The sequence below is a fragment of the Eumetopias jubatus genome, unplaced genomic scaffold (genome assembly GCF_037043125.1).
Source record: "Eumetopias jubatus isolate StellerSeaLion01/CBP00866 unplaced genomic scaffold, mEumJub1_p1.0 scaffold_4, whole genome shotgun sequence".
Classification (NCBI taxonomy): Eukaryota; Metazoa; Chordata; class Mammalia; order Carnivora; family Otariidae; genus Eumetopias; species Eumetopias jubatus.
Window position 1 is genome coordinate 67,086,886 of NW_028274810.1, and position 21,796 is coordinate 67,108,681.

The 21,796-nt window shown below is 43.0% G+C and overlaps 1 protein-coding gene across 3 annotated transcripts in view; it reads left to right on the top strand.

Annotated features, from left to right (window-relative positions):
- Nucleotides 1-13,447, top strand: part of FAF1 (Fas associated factor 1) — a 489,058-nt gene extending 475,611 nt beyond the window's left edge. For 2 of the 3 annotated variants that reach the window (XM_028106760.2, XM_028106762.2), the window contains exon 20: nt 13,195-13,282. Coding sequence is in view for 1 of the 3 variants with exons in the window: in XM_028106761.2 (XP_027962562.1) it covers nt 13,195-13,278 (84 nt within the window). In the remaining 2 variants the exon portion in view is untranslated. Of the gene's footprint in view, nt 1-13,194 lie in introns of all 3 variants that reach the window. The other variant, XM_028106761.2, reaches the window with a different exon arrangement.
- The last annotated feature ends 8,349 nt before the right edge of the window (nt 13,448-21,796 follow it).

Sequence of the window (21,796 nt, forward strand, 5' to 3'; positions counted from 1 at the left end):
AGAAGCTGTATGCTAGAGTTAGGGGCCAGGTTTGGAGTCTCTCAAAGGGTGCTTGTTCCCTTCTCTCCTCCTCTACACTGAGCCCTGAACTTCTGTGGACATAAGGACTGAACTGACAGGAAATGAGCATGAAGAAAGTCTGGCTAGGTAAAATACATATCCCCAGCCACCTTCAAGTACCACTTCCTTAGCATCTTCTCTCCTAAATAATTATTTCTCATCATGGTACTTTTCCTTAAGTCCAGAAGAGTCTGAGAATTTCTGGTATAAGTTTGGTTTTGTACAGGCGCCTGCTGGACCAACCTTCAAAGAAAACACCTGTTCTGTTCATGATTCTTGCCTTCCAGTTTCATAAGCTTTTGGGCAGATGAAATGTAATATCAAAATAGCTCAGAGAGAGCCTTGGTAACATTTAAGATATTGAACGTGCTGCATCTGGTAACTAGAAAATTTAATGATCTCCTGCTGTTTTGGTAATTGGATAAGTAAATACATCAGAATAAATCACACCGGCAAGTCTTTTGTATGTCGTTAGGGACTCAACTCTTTTAACTCCTGTTCAAAGCTCCAGCTCTTGAGCGGCGTTTGCGTGCAGAGTTACGCACACACCAGCTCATGTGGCCCTGCTTGAGTACTAAAATGCATTCAAAATGCTCACTTTCCCCCTAGCCACTCTGCCTGAAGAGCACGCCGAGCATGCCACTTCAGATCCCTCTGAAGCCAGGGAGAAAATTTTTTTCAAAAGTTCAAACTAAACCTAATAAGACATTCAAGCCCTTCATGATCTATCTCCAAACTGTCTTTCCAGCTATGTCTTTCATTATGGTTGTGCTATAAGCCTTGCCAGAAACACCATCCATTTACAAATTGGGAAAATGAGGCCAAAGCAAAAGGGGATTATCCTGTTGTAGAAAGGAATCATGTAAGAATTTTAAGTAGGAGAGAGGCAGGATCAGACATTTTGTTCAACTCTCTCAAGTGACAGTGTGAAAGAGAGACCCAGAGGGAAAGAGGGAAATGGTCCATTAGAACCTGTTAGGTGGTGGGTGATGTTGTCACCAGCTTGCAGATGAAAAATTTGGGTCTTCTGGAGGTTAAATGACTTGCTTAAGAGCATACATGCAGAACTAGAATTCAAAACCCACCAGTGCTTTTTCTTACTGCCTCTCTAATTAGCACTTAAAGGCCTAGTGGTGAAACTGTCAGGAAAACAGTAATTAGGGTTTTTCAGAAGGTTTTTACGCTGAGGTAACAGTTCTGAACTTGACCAGTTAACAGGTTTCTCTCCAAACACAGTGGTAGCATTATAGACCAGTCTTTTATCAGAGGCATCTTAGGAACTGTTTATACAAGGACCTCTCTGCCTTCCATGATATCAGCCCCTGAAAGTGAGGCATGTGCCCCAGACCAATGCTTCCAGCCTTTTGCAAGTCACTGCACACATTGAAAATGTTTGTGTGCCTCATTGGAGTAACCACACTAAGCTGCTCAGGGTTAGAGGCAACCCAGCCCTGAGGATCCTAGTTGCCTTAAGGGATGAGGAAGCTGGCATCCTCGCACACCACTGGGGCTAATCTGCATAGATTTCTCTTGCCACACCATAGAATCCTCATTCATGAATTTGCCTGTACCTCCATTTATTATGCTTTCAGGGACAGTGAGCTTGCAAACCATTCTGTAAAGTAGGACTTCCTTTTATGTACTTGAAATCATGTCTTCCAGAGCCCAAGAGGGACTAATCTTGGGAACTGTCTTCCCAGAATGAAGACACATGCATGTTCTCATTTTTTTATGCTATTCTTTTACTTTTTTTCTGCTTTTTACATTCACTCTGCACACTTGGATCTTCTGTTTCTAGACTAAAGAGGCTTTCCTTTCCACCCCCACGCTACTCATCTTGATAGAAGCCTCTCTGTTCTCTCTGAGCTTTCCCCCTCAACACTGTTGTTTAATAGTGTAGTGACCAAAGCCACTATCAAGGATACCAGGGCAAGGAGAGGGCCACATCTTTCATTTGGTCTTCAGGGTCTCCCTGACAGTATGCCAAGTTTGAGGTCATTTTGACATTAGTAACACTTTAGAGTTGGTGTCCTCATTAAAAAGCCTGTCTAAAGGCACAGGCTGAGAATGAATCTAGATTTGGTCCCACATCTGCTGTGAATGTTAAGTAATCTAGGGTAAGTTCTTTTCCCTCACTGGACTTTTCTGTCCCCATCTGTTACAGAGATAACCTCTAAAAATCCCCTCCAGGGGCACCTGGGTGGCTCACTCAGTTAAGCGTCTGCCTGCGGCTCAGGTCATGATCTCAGGATCCTGGGATTGAGCCCCACGTCGGGCTCCCCACTTAGCAGGGAGTCTGCTTCTCCCTCTGTGTGCTTGTTTTTTTTCTCTCTCTCTCAAATAAATAAAAATTCAAAAAAATAAAAAATAAATAAATAATTAAAATCCCCTCCAGTTCTAACAATCACAGGTTTGTGATAATTGAGCTAGACATTTGTCCAAATGCCTGACATAGTAATACACTCTGTTTGGGGGAGATATGTGCTTCAGTTATATGAAGGGGATGGTCTTTCCAAGCAAGAGACTTAGAATAGTGTATGACTACAATACTAATATTACCTGGTATGGTGATGAAGAACACAGACTTTTGGGGTGCCTGGGTGGCTCAGTCGTTAAGCACCTGCCTTCAGCTCAGGTCACGATCCCATGGGATCGAAACCCCACATGGGGCTACCTGCTCCGCGGGAAGCCTGCTTCTCCCTCTTCCACTCCCCTTGCTTGTGTTCCCTCTCTTGAGTTCTCTCTCTCTGTCAAATAAATAAAATCTTTAAAAAAAAAAAAAAAAAAACAGACTTTTGGAGCCAGACCCAATTTTAGGTCCTTGTTCTGCCACTTCCTGCCTGTGCAGTCTTAGGCAGGTTACTTAATCTCTCTGAGCTTCTATTTCTCATTTTTAAAGTGGAGGTAATAGCACCTCCCTCACAGGGTTGTGTAGTGCTTGTGAACCACTTAGAAGAATTAGCACCCAGTAAGCTCCCAGAAAATGGTCAACTGCCACCATTACTATAATGTGATAAAACAAAGAACAGATATGGCAACCTACAAGATATAATTTTTATCCCTTTGCCACTTGAGTCTTCTCTCCCTTTGGTCTTCCTTTAACTTTTCTTTCATTCTCCCTTCCCATCTAAAAAAAAAAAAAGGAAAGAAAATGTCTTGTAGGACTGTATTCTTCGCAACTGCAGAAGCCCACCCAGCCTCACTCTGTAGCACATCAGTTACTCTGCCACAGTTTAGTAATGAAAAGAGGAGCATCTGTCATTGTTTTCTGGAAACTCTTGCCCAAGTGCTGCTTCTTTCCTGTGATCCAAGGAGACATATTGGTCCAGCAACTACACAGGAAGCTGGGATGGAAATAAGCTATAGCGTAGTCACATAGTGGGACCCTTCCAGATTGAAAGTTCCTTTTGGGGTTGCATTACCACGAGGAGATGTTGCTAGGAGCTAAAACTGGCATTGCTGTGCTTGGTGATGATGATGATGATGATGATGATGATGATGATGATGACGACGAATAATCCCTTATGTTTGCAAAAGACTTTATAGTTACCAAAGCCTTTTCACACCCTGACCAGCATATGACCAGCAGATCAGTTCTTAAGTTCTCTCTCTGATACTTTGTGGGTATAAGTGACCTCTTCAGGGATTCCCAGCTCATCAAGAGGTATTTAAAGAATATGGACAGTTAGCTATTAGGACCAAGTTGACAGTAACAAAAGGTAGCCTGTGTTCCTGTGGGGAACAACAAAGCTCATACCACACCAGGGCCATGAGCTATGATACATCTGCAGAGTGCATGCTTTTTTTTAATGCTCAAGGGAACATTAACTGTTCTCCTTTTAGAAGTAGGATCAGAGGTTAAGAGGCAACGAAGAGGAATGCATTAGATGTAGTCTGGAAGTTCACAAACCTGGGTGTAAATTCTAGCCTTATCTTTTCTGCTTGTGTAATCCTGGGCAAATCCCTTAACCACTTTTGACCTCAGAGAATAGAATTCATCTATAAAGTGGGAATAACAGGAGTACTTATCTCATAGGATTGTTACGACAATTTAATTAGATAATATATAGAACAACTGGTATTGCATATGGCACTTATAAAATGCCAAATAAATGGTAACTTTTTTGGTAGTGATGACATTAATGATTATTTTTTAAACTTGTGGTATTTAATACGCATTTTTAAATTCAGCAATTAACAGAATGGATTACTCCTAGCATACCAAAAAGATTAGTTGTGGGGCGCCTGGGTGGCTCAGTCGGTTAGGCATCTACCCCTTGATCAGGTCATGATCTCAGGGTCATGGGTTCCCCACTTGGCGGACTCAACAGGGAGTCCACTTGAGATTTTCTCTCTCTCTCTCTCCCTCCCTCTGCCCCCCCCGCTCTCTCTCTCCCTCTCTAAAATAAATAAATAAATCTTTAAAAAAAAAAAAGATTAGTTCTCCCATGCTCAAAGTAAATGCTAATTTTGAACAGAAGCAAAAGCAGATATATATCGATATATATATGTTCAGCTTCAGTATAATTTGGGAATTTACATAAGCAACACCTTTGTGCTGCCTCCTAGGGTAGAAAGAGCTCAGGATTTGAACTGAGAAGATGTGGGTTCAAATGTGAGCTCCACCAATTTCTAGTTGTATGACCATAAGTAATGTCCTTGTTTGAGCTTTGGTGTTCTCATCTATTAAAATGAGAATAAATTAGTCCAATCTCTTAGAATAGCTCTGGGGTTTAGATAAAATATATGAAGGTACTGTGAGAGCTATAAAACAATAATCATTGTTATGTACACATTCTCTAAAGGAAGTTTGTGAGCACATTCATTTTGTATTCAGATAACTTATTTAAAGAAGTATGTCTTTAAGAACAAGCTTTGTTGTGGCTTTATGGGTGGGAAATGTATTTAGAATTGATTAATGCCCTGACTGGGTGACTCATCTTCTAATCAAGGCTGAATAGACTTTGAGAAAAAAAAGATCTGTGACCCTTACATCAAGTTACATCAAATCATAATTGTTAAGCACTTGTTTAGTGCTATAGGGGTATTTGGGGTTTTAAGTGTCATTTAAATAATACCCCTTCACTTAACTTGTTCAAGATGAATTAAAAGACATAAGACCAACTGAAAGACATTTGACTCAGGGGGAATACAAATACCATGTTTGTTACTGAGAAAGTTGATCAGAGATTGTGGTTTGGGATCTGCAGCCAGGGGGCTTACTGATATATTCCTTGCCCCTAAATTGACAGACTTGCCCACGAAGTCCTTGGTCTACAACTGGAGAAGTAGATTTGGCTCCAGAAAAGGGAAAGGAAGGGGCTGAGCTTAGATTCTTCACCCACACTCACCAAACAGATAGGTCTTCATCTCACCCCGTGTGAGAGATGGGGAGAGCATCCCAGAGTCCCAGAGTCCCCTCCGTGTGGAAGCATGAGTATGAAATTCTTCATGGTTATAAGCTTCATCTTATTAAATCTTCACAGCAACTCTGGATGGTAAAAATGTCTCAATATTATAAATAAACAATGAACCAGAAAATTAAGTAACTTATCCATGGTCATCAGAGAGTTAGGAAGTTTTAGCAATGGAATCCAACCCAAGGCTCTCTCCCTAGGTCATTGGAGATCTCACACCATACAAATGACATCTACTAAGACATAAATAAGACATTGAGTCATAATAGCTGCCATGTGTGAGACTCCATGATGGCTACTTTAATCCCTACAACAACCTTTCACCCAGTAGAGAAGGAAGCTGGAGCTCTAAGCATCTTACTGACATGGCCAAGAGCTTGAATTTGAACCCAAGTGTTTCTATTTCCAAAGCCCAACAGCAGTCCAATTGACACCTTTGAATGATTAACCCCCGCATTTTAAAAAATGCAAAAATTAAAGTGTAGAGAAGAAAAGTGACTTATCCAAAGTTGCACCACTAGAGCCAGAACTAGAACCTGTACATTCTGGCCTTTTACATCCTGACAGCATTAGATAATATACAGCCTTAGCCATCGGTACAAAGGAATATAGAGGAGGGGGAGCTTGCTGAGAGCTGAAAGGTGAGTGAGTGCTTGTAGAGGCTGCATGGTCTGTCTGTCTGTTGTAGATGATGGGATCTAATTGTCTTTCACATCTGTGGAAGAGAAAAGGAGGAAGAAGGGGTATGGATGAGATTCTAGTGTTTGCTCTCTGTGTGAACTACAAAAGGATTGTAAATTTTCCACCAGTGTAGCAAAGGGCTGCTCCTGGGGGGGTCAGACTGTGCAAGACTCCATCTGCTCACAGTGCTTCCACCACACAGCACAGTCTAGAAAGTGGTGGTGTTGGTCGCCCAGAGAGGAGCAGCCAAGTACTACAGAAAATATGAGAATAGAGCTTTTCTCCCCTTGGAGATGATGGAATTTTCTGAAATGCAAATTTTACTCTAAAAGCAAGAATACATTTGAGAAACCACCGGTGGTCTATTGCCTCCCAATTCCACACACTGAACCTGAAGGCTGTAACTCATGGAGTGAGAAAGAACACAATTAAGCCCCTTGAAGGAGATGGGGGAGTTATAATGAAAAGCATTAGGAAACTAGTCAGAAGGCTTGGGTTCTTGTTCTGCCTCTAACGTTTATGCTATCATAGGCAAACACAATCTCTAGGTCTCATTTCCTAATCTACAGAGTGTGGCTAATTCCAAATGCATGATTTCCAAGTACTACTGCAGTGCATTTCCTTCATAAGCTGTTAAAATACCTTGGGAATGTTAAAAAAAAAATGCAACCTAGCATGTTTTTTAAAGACTTTATATTTTTTGAGCAGCTTTAGGCTCACAGCAAAATTGAGCAGAAAGTACAGAGAGTTCCCATATACTCCCTTTCATGTGTAGCCTCCCCCATTAACAACATTCCCTGTTGTCAACATCCCTCACCAGAGTCGTACATTTGTTACAACTGCTGAACCTACATTGACACATCATTATCGCTCAGTTTATAGTTTACATTAGGGTTTACTCTTACATTCTATTGGTTTGGACAAATGGATAATGACATATAACTATCATTATAGTATCACACAAAGTATTTTTACTGCCCTAAAAATCCTCTGCGCTTTGCCTACTCATCCCTCTCCCCACTCCAACCCCTGGAACTAGTGATCTTTTTACTATCTCCATAGTTTTCTTTTCCAGAATGTCATATAGTTGGAATCATACAATATGTAGCCTTTTCAGATTGACTTCTTTCATTTAGTATTTAAGATTCCTTCATGTCTTTTCATAGCTTAATAGCTCATTTTTTTAGTGTTGAATAATATTCCATTGTGTGGATGCACCACAGTTTATTTATCTGTTTACCTACTGAAAAACATCTTGGATACTTTCAAGTTTTGGGCAGTTATGAATAAAGGTGCTGTAAACATCTGTGTGCAGATTTTTGTGTGGACATAAGTTTTCAGCTCCTTTGGGTTAATACCAAGGAGTATGATTACTGGATTATATAGTAAGAATAGGGTTAGTTTTGTAAGAAACCACCTGTCTTCCACAGTACTGTGCCGTTTTGCCTTCCTACCAGCAGTGAATGAGAGTTCCTGTTGCTCCACATCCTCAACCAGCATTTGGTGTTTTCAGCGTTCTAGATGTTGGCCATTCTAATAGGCGTGTAGTGGTACCTCATTGTTATTTAATTTGTGTTTCCCTGATAGCATATGATGTGGTGGAGCATCTTTTCATATATTCATTTGCCATCTGAAGTAGCTCTTCTTTGATAAGGTATCTTTAAGATCTTTGGCCCATTTTTTAATTGGATTGTTCATTTTCTTATTGTTGAGTTTTAAGAATTCTTTGTATATTTTGGATAATCATTCTTTATCAGATATGTCTTTTGCAAATATTTTTCCCCTGTCTATGGCTTGTCTTCTCATTCTTTTGACAGTGTGTTTTGCAGAAGTTTTTAATTTTAATGAAGTCCAGCTTTATCAATTATTTCTTTTGTGGATTGTGCTTTTGGTGTTATATCTAAAAAATCAAAGCCATTCCCAAGGTCATCTAGGTTTTGTCCTATGTTATCTTCTAGGAATTTTATAGTTTTGTGTTTTACTTTTAAGTCTATACTCCATTTTGAGTTATTTTTGGAAAGGATGTAAGTTCTGCATCTAGATCCTTTTTTTTTTTTTGCATGTCAGTGTTCAGTTGTTCCAGCACCATTTGTTGAACCTAGCATTTTTTCCTAAATGTGAAAATATTAGATTCGAACTTAACGTTTATTCAACTTCAAAATAAAAGCATTACTTCAGCAAAATTAAGTAAAATAACAAGGACTGATAATAATATCTATGCTATATGACCGTGAGTTAATGTTTGTACAAACTATAAAGTACTATGCATATATTGCTGCTACTATTATTTTTAGTATCACTCAGCTCTTGCTCTCAGGTAGCCCCCAGCCTAGTAGTAGTAGTATATTTATGCTCAGGTATTTTTTTTTTAAGTGAGAGGCAGAATAGTGTGCTTTCTAGAAAGAACCCCAAAATGGAAGTCAGAAACTCTGGGGTAGAGTACTACATCTGCCTCTTAATTGTGTGACCTGGGCCAAGTCACTTGACCTCTGTGAGCCTCAGGAGGACAACCTGTGAAATGAAGGGGTTGGACTTTTGGCATTTAAGGAACTTTCTCACCCTAACATTCTGGGGCTCTATTTGGTATGACATAGGATGAGATTCTGTCACACTGATTCACATTTTTCTCAGCAGCAATATTAGACTTTTTTTAAAAAGGAACTGAAGCCCAAGGAAGTAATAGAAATAAGATGTATATGAAAGTTCCAACTGCTAAGACAATTGATCTCGGAAAGAATAGTTCTATATGTCCCATTTTTGCTAACATAAACAAGTTTCACAAAACCAAATAGCTAAGGTATTAATTTAATAAGAAAATATATCATTCAGGTTCCCTAAGTATAATGAATAAAATGTCAAGGTGATTGACCTTCCTTTTCTAACAGAGACAAAGTCAGGCCAGACCTCTTAACTGAGAATGCTCCTCCTCTCCCAAGGAGTCCCAAAGGGTAGGTTTCTCTGTTGATTTAGAGAGTCAATAATTCAGTAAAGTCCCAGGTAAATGGCAGAACACAAGCTAAGATTGGGTTTTTGTATTCGTATTTTATAAACATTTCAGGGTTTTTTTTTTTCCTGACCCTTGATCTTTTGCCATTCTTAAAGTGAAGATCTTTTATCTTGGAAGCTTGGTTAGAAACAACCTCAGGGTCATCTCATCCGACTTTTTTCTCTGGGTGGAGCCTACTCTTAGTCACACCCCCGACTGAATATTCTAGCAGTTCAACATAATGGATTCCAAAACCAGATTCACATCCTGGCTCTGTCCTGAATAGCTTTGAGACCTTGGGCAAGTTACTTAATGTGTTCCATGGGTCAGTTCTCTCATCTGTAAAATGGGAATAATAATTGTATCTACCTCAGAAGGTTATTATGCAAATTAAATTATTTTATAAATATAAAGTGCTTGGAATATGCCTGGTACAAAATAAATGCTGACTATATGTTAGCCATTACTTTATCTTCATGATCTTCTCAAATATGCCCTTATTTGAATGCTTCTAGTGGCAAGAGAGAATGCACTCACTGTCCCCACCCCTCCCTCCTCCACTGCCACAAGGCAGCCTGCTGACATGTTAGCCAGAAGCATTCTGTTTAGCGTGAGCTTTGGAGTCAGACAGACTTGAGTGTGAAATCTTATTCTATCTGCACCTTGATATGATAACCCATGGTATCTTCAACTATAAAATGGCAGTAACAATACCTACTTCATTTGGCTTTTTTGAAGACTAGTTAGAGTACTATATATATAAAGTACTTAGCATGATTCAAGCTACATGGTAGGTACTCAATAAATGATAGTTGCTGCTATGATGATGGTTAGGAAGAACAAGAAGAAAACAGAACAGAAGGAGGAAGAAGAAAGTAGCACAGCCGCACACGAGCAGCTTCAAGAGTCCTTTCTGGCCAGCTGAATTCTGTGTCCCTGTGATGTCACTGGTCCCAGCCCTGCCCGCTGGTGCTGCACGTAACGTGTCTGATCTACTTGGCAGTCCTTCAGCTACTCCTTTCCCTATAGCGGCAGCCACCACCACCACTTCTCAGTTCCCTCTTGAACGGGACCCAGAGCACAGCATGATGGTTCCACAGCATGGCCACATCTTGCAGGGGAGAACCTCATCCCCCTAGGTTCCCCTACAGCCTTTTTGTCCATGCGGGCAAAAAAAGAATGGAAGCAGAGGTTGTCCTTGTTCATTCTGAAATTTCTGTCTAAAATGACCTCCAAAGAAGAAAACAATTGCTTCTGATGGGGTACCAGAAGGAACAGCCCCCAAACAGCCATGTTTGCTGTGAAGTAGCTCAGCATGGCCTCACTGAAACTATCCAAGGGGGTCTCTAGTTATTGAGGCATTAGCCAAGCAGGGCAGCAGGGCAGAAATAAGAAAGGGAGCCCGGTGCAGACCTGCGCTCCAGGAGCCTTCAGGAAAAGAGCTCCAGCTTTGAAGTGAGACCAGGACCCCTCTCCAAGGCAACATTCCAGCCAGTAATGGCTACCACTCACTGAGCATGTACTGGCTTGAGCACTGTACCAGAAGCTTTACCAACACTCCGTTTAACCATCACACCAGCCTATGAAGGAGAAACTGATTATCCTCATCTTAGAGATGGAGAAACCTAGGCTCTGTGGTTATCAAACTTCGAGGTCTATAGGTAGTAAAGTGAGAACAGGGATTTGAATCTAAGTTTGCTTCAGTCTTTTTAACCATTATATTGTATAGACAGACCCCTACTAACCACGTGGCCTTAAACAAGTGGCAGCCACTTTGAGCCTCAATTTTGCCATCTCTACCTACCTTGCATGGTTGTTAACAGGAATTAAATGAAATAACATGAAGTCCCTGGCATGCAATAGGTGTTCAAAAAACTAGTTTCCTCCTTTTCAAGTCCCAGCTGTCTCACCCAAAGTGACAGAGAAAATCACTTAACTTTCCTGGGACACAGTTTTCTGAACCTCTAACCCTGGATGTTGACAGCTTAGGCAGGGTGCAGTTTGGGCCCGAGGCTCCAGCCTCCCTGCCCGTTTTGCTTCATAGCATTTCTGCTGGTGTGCATAGGCTCTGGCACTATTATGATTATGTTTTCTCCCAACAAACATCATATTTACAAACCACAAATAACAAAGCACAAGATGCCGGAAGAGCTCTGGCATGTTAATTAAGAACAATAGCGGAAGCAGCTGGTTAGAAAATACCAACGAGTCTGAAGCAGAGTCTCTGTTGACAAGAGACAGCGCAATATTGTACGTTAATTGGGGAAGTGGGTAAACATTTGCCAGCAGCTTGCCCCCCAGTGCATTGGAAGACAGACAGCAGGCTGGGCCCTCCCTACTGCCTTGCCTGCCCATCTGCCCAGAACCCAAGAGATACCAGTAGAGCCGCTTTGCTCTGGGTTCCGTATAGGCAGAGAGGATTCTGGAGGTTGATGTGTCTCCTTAATGACCCCCCTGGGCCTACCAGGTTTCCATCTGGATACAGTCAAAGATGAAGGTAGTGTTCCTCCTTCAGCTCTCCAGCCTGCTTGTGACACTAGGCTCCCAAGGCCCTCATCTCCCTTGACTAGGAGAAGACAGTGGAGCCATCTCATCAGGTGTGGCTTCAGTTGAGCAGAGGACAAGATTGCCAGCCTCAGATGGTGTATTCTCTGCGGACCACAGGCCCAGAGTCCCTGTATCTCACGTAGCAGACTACCCAGCCTCTCATCACACACACTCAGACCTGTCCATTTATCTGTGTGTTTGTCCATCTTTAGTTATTCACATACACGGTAGCCATCATTGAACACCTGCTCTGTGCTGGACACTGCTAATTGTATATTTTTTTCTCATTTAATCCTCACATCAGTCCTGCGTGGTTGATATTAACTCCAAAGCCAGAAAGCTAATAGCCAACACAGCTATGATTTAAACCGGAATCTTTTTTTTTTTTTTAAGATTTTATTTATTTGAGAGGGACAGCGGGGGTGGGGGGGAGAGAGAGAGCATGAGCAGGGGGAGGGGCAGAGGGAGAAGCAGACTCCCCGCTGAGCAGGGAGCCCAACACAGAGCTCGATTCCAGGACTCCGGGACCATGACCTGGGCCGAAGGCAGACGCTTAACCGACTGAGCCACCCAGGTGTGCCCCTTAAGCCGGAATCTTTCTGGTTCCAAAGCCCATTGTCACTTCCACTAAACTAGTATTTCTCAACTTTTTAAAATTCATACTCCCTTCTGATAAATAGAAAAACTGTTTCTTTCTCTCATTCTCAGATTCATAAATCCTCTTTCCCTGCCCCTGGCCTAGGAGTCATAAATCTACTTTAGGATTCCTATATGACTAGCATTTCCCAACTGAGCCAAGATTTTGTCTAGCTTTACTCTCTATCATTCATACTATTAAATAATGATTTTTTTTTATTTCTAAAATAGAAAGTCTTACTATGGCATTGACTATTTTTTCAAACTAAATATCCTCCCGCTTCACCAACAAGGAGATTGTGATATGCTTCCTAGGGAGACTCTTCCTCAGGGGAGGATATTCATCTTTGGGCATGGTAGAGTAGGCATTGTCCAGTTTACTACAGGAAGGTTTAGCTAGAAGGTCAGCCCCGAGGACTTAGCTCTTTTCCTACCAAGCAGAAAAGTGCCCCCATGCTGTCAGGAGTTAACGAAGCAGAGGTCCCCAAGAATGCCAATCAGTTGTTTAGCCAGTACCCTTTCCTAAGAGGCTCCCGTTCTGTGGGCCAAGCCGTGCTGTGCAGGAGGCACGGACTTCCCACCTGCCCAGGAAGAGGTCCAGGCTCCTGAAGCTGTGCCTGCCTGTGGTCACATGCTAGTTCTTCACTAACCTATGAGCTGTGACCTCTCTGAGCCCTGGTGTCCTCGGTTCTAAGATGGAAATCGTACCACATACGTCCCAGGTTTATTGTGAGCATCTAATAAGATGACAGATTTGGAAATGGTGAGGCCGCTGCATAGCAGGCTGAGAGCCAGTGTGCACAGGGAGGACCCGAACGCCATGAGGAGATTGTTCCAATCTTTTAAATGTGTTTTCTTCCTTTTTAGGTAACCCAGCTGGACCCAAATAAATCACTATTGGAGGTAAAGTTGTTCCCTCAAGAAACCCTTTTCCTTGAAGCAAAAGAGTAAACATGGCCCAGCAGTGGAACCAGCCATTCCTTGACAAGCCAGAGGCCTGCGTCAAGAGAAGGGCTCCTCGCCAACCCACCTACACGCTCGTCTCACTCAACTCAATGTCACACTTCTGCCTCTTGCAAGATTGCTGGAAAAAAGTAATAATAAACATAGCTACTTAAAATTTCCCATCCACGAGTATATGTTCCCAACCCTCATAGAGAATTACAACTCTGCAGCCCTCCTTTATCCCTTTCACCTCGCCCTTATTCAATGACTAATGCACTGTTCAAGTGTGAGTGACCACGAAGTAGAATTTTTACCTCTCCAGTGCCCGCCGTTTCCCCACACTGTCTAGGACAGTTCTGTCTGCCCTGGGACACCAGGATGCTATGTATTTGATACGTCTCATTGAGCCAGGGCTCATACACCTCTGCCTTTTTATTTTCACAACTGGATTTCTACTTTGTCACCTAATTTTAAAAGGCATGGGGAAAAAAGTCAAATGGGACTTCTCAGCATGGAGATTAAACATTGTTGTAGGAAAAAAAGCCTATCATTTTTGTTGGTACTTTCTGACTTCTTTACTAAGATGTAAGGTTGTGTTTGAGGACTGCATTTGATGTATGTGCAAGATACTTATTTACTGTGGCTGCCTTGGGTCTCCAGGTTCCATCTAGGAGGTATCTGCTCTTCCAGTGCAGCGTGGAAAACTGTTGAAGTGCATTATGTGAATGTTGAGATAGTGTGAAAAGGACCAGTACCAGGACTTTGGTATCTGGCCCAGACGCAAGAAGCTGCTGTTAGGTTTGCATTTGGGCAGTTCGAACCTCATAGATACCAGCTCCCAGATAGCTGGTCCATCAGTGTACACCGAACACAATTCTCTTCCTGCTTTTCTCTCCCTCTGCTCCATCATGTGTTGGGACCTTGTTACTTGGTATTTTAAGCAACTTGTCTATCACCAAAATCTGATCAGTCACCCCATGGACTCTGAGCCCCATTGTAAAACCTTGCTCCACTATTTCATTCTTTTAACGTTTCAGTATTAGATATTAGATTTGCATTTCAAATGAAAGAGATTTCATGGCTGAAAATTCTGACCTCATATATTTAAGAGAGCAAACTTGGGAGCTTAGCTTAGAAGACATGTGTTGCCTAAACCTACATATAATAATTTGGGAATGATTTAGTAAATATGGATTTTTGTTAATCTGTGGATTTGGGTTTTGAAGTTTAGTTCATGGAAGCACTGTTGATGCCTTCACAGCCAATGATTTCTTTTTAGTCTTGGAATGTTCCTCCATATCTGTTTTTATGTCACCTGTGGTCTCTATCCCAGGGTTTGGGATTCGGATTTTGACATTTTGTATTTGTCCAAAGTACAGTCTAAGTGCTGGGTTTTTCCCCTGGCCCGATTCAAGGGGTTCTCAGAAGACTCTAACTGAAGCCTAAGATATGGCTGCGAGGAAGTGGATATTGGCCAGGAAAATTCCTCCTGTGTCTTTTCTCTGGTGTTCCGACCAGGGACCTCCCTGAACATTCTCTCATAAGAGATTTGTTCCTACATCTGCTTAGGGTCAGGCCTTCTCTGCTCCAGAGGTCTCCCAGGGAGACTGAAAGGAAAAGAGACCCACTATGGGGGGAGTTCAGCTCTACTCCCACCTTTTTTTTTTTTTTTTGGTCCACACCTACCTTCCTAACCTGGTGGCCCCGAAGACAGTCATTTCCAATGCTACAGATGCACTAGGGCACCAGTTCTTCTTTTTCCAGGTAGACCCTAGCTGCCATGCAGAAGCTATAGCCCTGAACCCAGGCCATGCTCAGGAACAGCAGCAAGAGTATGGGTGGGAGTTGGAGAGACAGGACTCTGAATTTACTTTCATGTTAACCTGTTCCATCTGATTTGGGTTTAACTTCATCATATTGTTCTGCCCTGTCAGCTTCACTTCTGTATTCCAGTGATAGGGACTTTACTCTGAAACCGATTTCATAAAAGTTATTAAATGCTTCTTGAACATGTATGAAGTTTACACACCCTTTTTCAACCCTGTCTTGAGAGATTCTCCTAGTTCAGTCTCATGAAATCCTATCCTGTAGGCTCCCATTGCTGGGAAAGGCCTCAGCTAATTGTTACTGTTCACTCACATCATTCTGGTCTACTGAGCTCCAGAACCAGAGGCCAAAGCAGTTGGGCTTTTTCTTACAAGCACAACATTAAAGGGACTTCCATAAAGTTAGGTTCCAAGAAAAACATCAAGTAACTTGCTATCACAAGAGGAGAAGTTATTAAGTAACTTCTGCTATCACAGAAATAGCAATGTCCTTTGGCAATTCTTCCTCCTGCCCTTAAACTTCCTTGGGCTTTACATCCCAGCTGCCAGATTCAGTGAGTCAATCAGAACATGGGCTCCGTGTTCTTCTGCCCAGCTGTTTACAGTGAAGTTCCAGGACTCCCCGTCATCCTCACTTCCATTCCAGCTCATTCCTCTATGTTCCTTGGATTATCAGTTGTATGTTTGGAGCATTAGTTTGCAGGATTAAGGAAGTATTGACAATTTCCCACAGACCTTGAGAAGGTATAGTTTGGAGAGGTTTCTGGTTCGAAATGTTGCCATGGTCTGGTACCATAGCTTTATGGGACACACGGGTGTTCATCTCTGAATTGTAAGCATCCAAAGTCTGAATTGGATGAGAACATCATAAAAGATGTTCTTTTATGATGTTTAAAATAAAATAAAATCTTTCTTTTTCTAATGTAGGAGAATAGGATTTAGGCTTTTATAAGTTTTATTTGGTGACATTAGAAACATAAAATAAGTTTCATTTGCATTAAAATTGCTATCCCAGAGCTATACATACTGACCTGAGTATACTGGTCAAAGGGATGGGTTTTAAAGATGTTGCAGAACTCACAGATTTCCCCAAAATCACAGAAGTTGTTCATTTGGATAGGAGAGCGGGTCTTCATTGTCTCCATGAGCAGCGTCACTGATGAACACGCTGCCGCCATTTCTCCCAGCTCCCCATCCACCCAGTGCCGGGTCCCCAGATGGATGGGACGTGGAGTCCTAAATTCAGTGCAGGAGTAATCACATACACGTCACACTTCACAATCTGGGTGACCCTTTCACCTGCATTCTCTCATTTGATCTTTTTAAAAATTATTGGAGGGAGATCTCTCCTTTCTTTCGCTCTCATTTCTCGTTCCCTCTCCTTCCTCTTTTTTTCTCTCTCTCGTTTCTCTTCTCTCTCTCTCACCTACACAGACACACACACACAGACTTTAGTGTCTTCCAGTTTGAACCTTGGTTCTGCCACTTTATAGCTTTGACCTTAAGGTGAGTAACCTCTCTGAGCCTCAGTGTCCTGATAACATTCAGGTAGCATTTTGCAGTTTCCCACACCCTCTACACTCATCATCTCAGCGCACCGCAGTGCGGGCTCAAAGGGCAGTGCTTGCCTAAGTCACACAGAATGTCAGGACCAGAGTCCGGACTCGAGCCCTAGGCTCTGATTTTCAGGTTCACAGCTCTTCTATAAAGAATCTCTAAATTTCATGTCCAAGAATGGATCTTGGCATCCCCCACAGTTGTGTATAAGAAGTTAAATGTAATTTTCTGGAAGGGAAAATCTGTATTCATCAGATTTTCAGTGGGCAGTATTGATGCCAGAAAATTCAGAACCACCATTTACATCATGCAAACACCATCAGACTATTTGGGAAGTTGAATATGCCCATTCTTTTCATCAAGCCACATTTTTATCTAAATGAAAGCTGCAACCCCCAAAGGAGGGGGTTGGAGATACAACAGTTGGACTTCCTTGAACCTCCCTCTGCATTCAGTGCTTCTCTCTCATCTCAAATAATCTGCTTTGGAAGATGACCCCTAACAAGTGCCCTGGCCTTACAGCTCCTCCCTGCTGTATTTTGAAAGTGTGGTCTGAAAGGAAATACCAATAAAAGAGACTTGCTCTCCAGTCTTCATTCTGTTAACTCTTAGTTTGCACACTGTTAGTTGTGGTTCTCAGTTTTGAGAGGTGATATAACGTGTGGCCGAGAGCGTGGTCTCTGGAGCCATGTTGCCTGGGTCCAAGCTGCTCCTGCACTTCCTGGTAGTGTGCCCTCAGGAGGTCAGTTCACCTTCTTGTGCCTCTGCATTCGGGCTATAAAATGGAAATAATTACAGTACTTGGTTGATAAGGTTGTGAAGATTAAATGAACTAACATTTCACAATTAGTAAACAGGTAAAGCAGTTAGCCATTATCTGGTCTACAAACTCACACAGGATTACAAAAGGAAAGGAGAGTGGGTGATAATAATGACAAGTGACAGTTTATGGGGGAGGACACAGGAAATGTGAAAAGCAGATGCAAGAAGTCCAAGAATACTGCTCTGGGGCCCTCCAGGGAAGGTTAAAGAGCCTTGCACAAAGTGTCACCGTTACTGGTGTCCAGAGGCTAAGCCTGGGGCATCATGGGAAGGAGGGAAGAAGAGACCTAACTTGCTGAGCACTTAGGATGTGCCCAGTACTGTGCTCAGAGCATTACATACATGACCTCGTGTAACCCCACAACAACCCTGTCGAATGGATGATCTTGACCCCATTTTGAAGCAATAGGCTCAAAGAGGTGAAGTGTGACTTGCCCGAGCTCCACAGCTAATAAAGAGCGGAATAGAGTTTGAGACCCAGATCTTTGACTCTAAAGCTCCTGCTGTTTATGTCAATGCAGTACCACCTTCAGGAGAAGTATGACCTTTTACCAAAGCATTTCCAATAATCACAATAATGTTTTTTAACTGTTGATGGATACAAAAATGGGTAAAGCCCCATTTCCATAGAGAATTCAGGTCTCCAAAATGAATCATTCCCCAGGGTGTCAGGGCCCAGGTTTTAAGCAATGCCTTTTATTTTTAAGTACATGCAACACTTTAAGAAGGATCCTGCAGCTTCTACCTCTTGGGACATCTCCAAAGTCCATTCCTTGCTCCTTCACCCATTATCCCATGGGCATTTCTTCCCTCAGACCTTTGTTGTCTCTCACCTGGGTTATAAAACCACATCCTAATTGATCTCCCTTTCTCCAGTCTCTCTCTTCGAGACCAGTCTCCACGAAGCTGCCAGAAAGAGCTTTCTAAAACCCCTGCCTCACTATGCCACACCCATTCCTTCATACCCTCAGAGGCTTACCATTGCCCTCCAAATAAAATCCAAACTCAGCTTGCATTTAAAACTCCTGTCATCTGGCCCCTACTTCCCTTCCCATCTACCTCCAGCCATGCCCTCAACACACATCCAGAGTCACCTGCTGTCTTCTGAAAGCATCAGCTTTGTATCACCTCTGGCCTTGGGCACTATCCCCTCTGTCACCACCAGACTCCTGCCACCTCTCTATTCTTCAGTTTCAGTTTAGACTTCATGTCCTCCAAAATGGTTTCCCTGACCATTGCTACACCCTCCCACACCCTCCAAGTTAGGCGAGAATCTTCGCCCTGTGCTGCCCTTTCCGTACGTAGCGCTGGACCACTCTGAATCGTAACTCTGAACTAGTATGTTCTTCCTGCCCCCACCCCAAACTGTGAGCCCTCCAAAGAGTCTAAGTCACTTCTTACCCTCAAGGCCTAGCAAAATGACTAGTACATAGTAAGCACACAGGAAATTTTGACGTCGTTAACTCAGTTCCAACAAAGAAATGATGTCTGTGTGCAGGTGGTGACTTCCATCTCCAACACCTTGCTCATCGGGGAACATTGTGAGGACAGAGACCAGGTCATAATCACCTGTTTATTTCAAGCCAGCCCAGGGTCAGCACGTAGCAGTCATGCACCCAGTGGTTACTGAAGCAGCTAGTTAATTGGAGCTGGAACAAAACCAACTCTCTTCTCAGCAGAGACAAAGGGTAAAGGAATTCCTGTTGAGTACCCTGGTAAGCCCTGCACAGTGTCGCCCCCTCGCCATTCTCAGAAGTATTCCGCCAGGTCGCTACTACTAATATCCTCATATTACAGTTAGGGGAACTGAGGCTCAGAGAAATGATGTCACTGTCCAGAGACACACAGCTAGGAGAGAGGAGCTGAGAATCCACTCTGGATCTGAGCCCCAAGCTCACGCCTGCTCTGTTTCCCCTTATCGATGAGCCCCATCCCCGGCCCCGGCCCTGAGCTGCTTTAGTAGCTGTAACTTCTAAGCCACAGGTGAGAGTAGAATAAAAATCCCCACACACTTTCTAGGATACTGCACGCCCCTAGTTTTCTTCCAGTCCTCTGAAAGATCCCCCTGTGTCTCCTCTGTGAAGTTTTCCTGCTCTGCTTGCCTATGAAATGTCAGCAGCCCTGAATTCCTTCCTCTGCCCTCTGCTCTTCTCAAACTGTCCTTAGAAAGGAGGCAATTTGTGCTTCGAGACTCAGCTCAGATTTTGCCTAAGGTATAAACTCCACGAGGGTAAGGTCTATGTCAATCTGATCTGTTGTTTTATCCTTCCACACAGACCTGGCACTGTATATAGTGCTTGATAAATACTGAACATTTATATCATGTTTATTGAATGCCAGGCACTAAGTACTTCACTCCTCACAACAACCCTGTGAAGTAGGAGCTATTAATATCCCCACTTCATTGGTGAGCAAACTGAGGCACAAGAGATTAGGTAATTTGCCCAAGGTCACACAGCTAGTAAACCAAGGAGCCAGGATTCAAACGCAGGTGTTTTGGCTCCAAAGCTCAGGCTATTACACTTCACTCCACTACCTCTCCTCCAGAAAGCCTCATGGAATCCCCAGGGCCAGGTTAGGGGCCTCTTCTAATCCCTGTGTTTGCCCCTAGGAGAGCACTTATCCTATTATTGTGATATTTGCTCAGAAGTTTCCCTCTGTGGACCATGACAGGTCTGGCCCTTGGGCCTGCCACAGGGCACAGACAGTAAATGTTATATGAATGAATGAACTACAAAACTACCCTATGAGATGGAACATACTATCCTGTTTCATACATTGATAAACTGAGGCTTAGAGAGGTTAAATCATTTGCCCAAAGTCTCATAACTCCTATATAACATATCCTGTCTATCTCCAAAGCAAATCTTTTTTTTTCCATCATGCATTTTCATTAGACCTGCATTTATTTCATTTTTTTAGGATTTTATTTATTTGAGAGAGCGCGCGCGCACACACACGCTAGAGGCAGAGCATGAGCAGGGGGGAGGGTCAGAAGGAAAAGAGAGAAACAGACTCCCCGCTGAGCAGGGAGCCTGACTCAGGACCCATCCCAGGACTCTGGGATGGTGACCTGAGCAGAAGGTAGACGCTCAACCGACTGAGCCACCCAGGCGCCCATTAGACCTGCATTTACTTGAAGTTCTGTTTAAGTGCCCTTGGCCTTATGGAGATAGCGTCAGTTTTGACTCATCTATTCATCATTTAGGCTTTTTGTTAAACACTGGATTCTCAGCCTCTACCCTTGTCCCAGAATCTCCAGGCTGGGATGGGGCCACCAATTCCAGGACAGTGTAGTCAACACTAGAGAAGTTCCAGGAGCCATGGGAACCCAGAGAAGGCCCCCAGTTTGGGCAGTTGGATAGACTTCTGGGAGAGATGAACCCCACCTGGTGGCTGTGGCCAGAGTCCATTCTGTAATAAATGGCACTACCCAAGCCTGACAATCTGAGATGTGAGAGTTAGAAAATGTAGGCATCCTACAGGATCAAAATGAAGACTGCCTCTCTGGGCTGAGGTCTCCAGGCCCCTAGAAATGTTATCTGCCTTACTTGGGCACACATTGGTAACACTGGCATAGTGTTTTTCTGAAGAGTTGACAACAAGGAGAGTCTTACTGAAACCTCTCTGTGTTTGGGGGAGTCTAGTGGAAACACATGTAAAGGAAATCAGGTTTGGAGGCCAGGAATTTTGCTATATTTCCAGAGGAGAGTACCAAGGTCCCAGCTGGATGGTGCATCCCACATACGTATCATCATTTTCCTACCTGGGTCTGCATGGTCCTTTTCTCATTTCAGAGCATTTCCAAATATAGCAGGTCTACCTCTCCTCATTCTACAGATGGAGCAGCTGAGACCCAGAGCAGCGAAATAAATGACTTGAGCAAGGCTCCATTCTGGCATGACTTCAACCACACCAAGCATCATTGAAAAACTAGCTTGTGCAGTATCACCTACATGCCTCAGGTTCTTGATATTAAAAAAAAAAAACAAAAAACAAAAAAATGGCGCATTTTATGAGTTTTTTACATGCTATGGGAGGTCATGGACACAAAGGGAAAGACTATGTTCTCTGGTATAAAAGTGGTACTGTGCCATGGGGGCAAAGAACCCAGCCCCTGCCTTTGCGGAGTCCCACAAGGAACTAGCAGGGCTATGGTGTACACAAAATAGTGGAGGCCCTGAGAAGAGACAGGTGGGGTTGTTTCCAGAAGCTGGGGATGGGCTCTGGGCTGTAATGCTCCTTTCTTACTGGCACAGTTTCACTTTATGCTTTATAGCAAACATGTTCTGATTAATGGAGCCCCTGGAAAAGGTGGT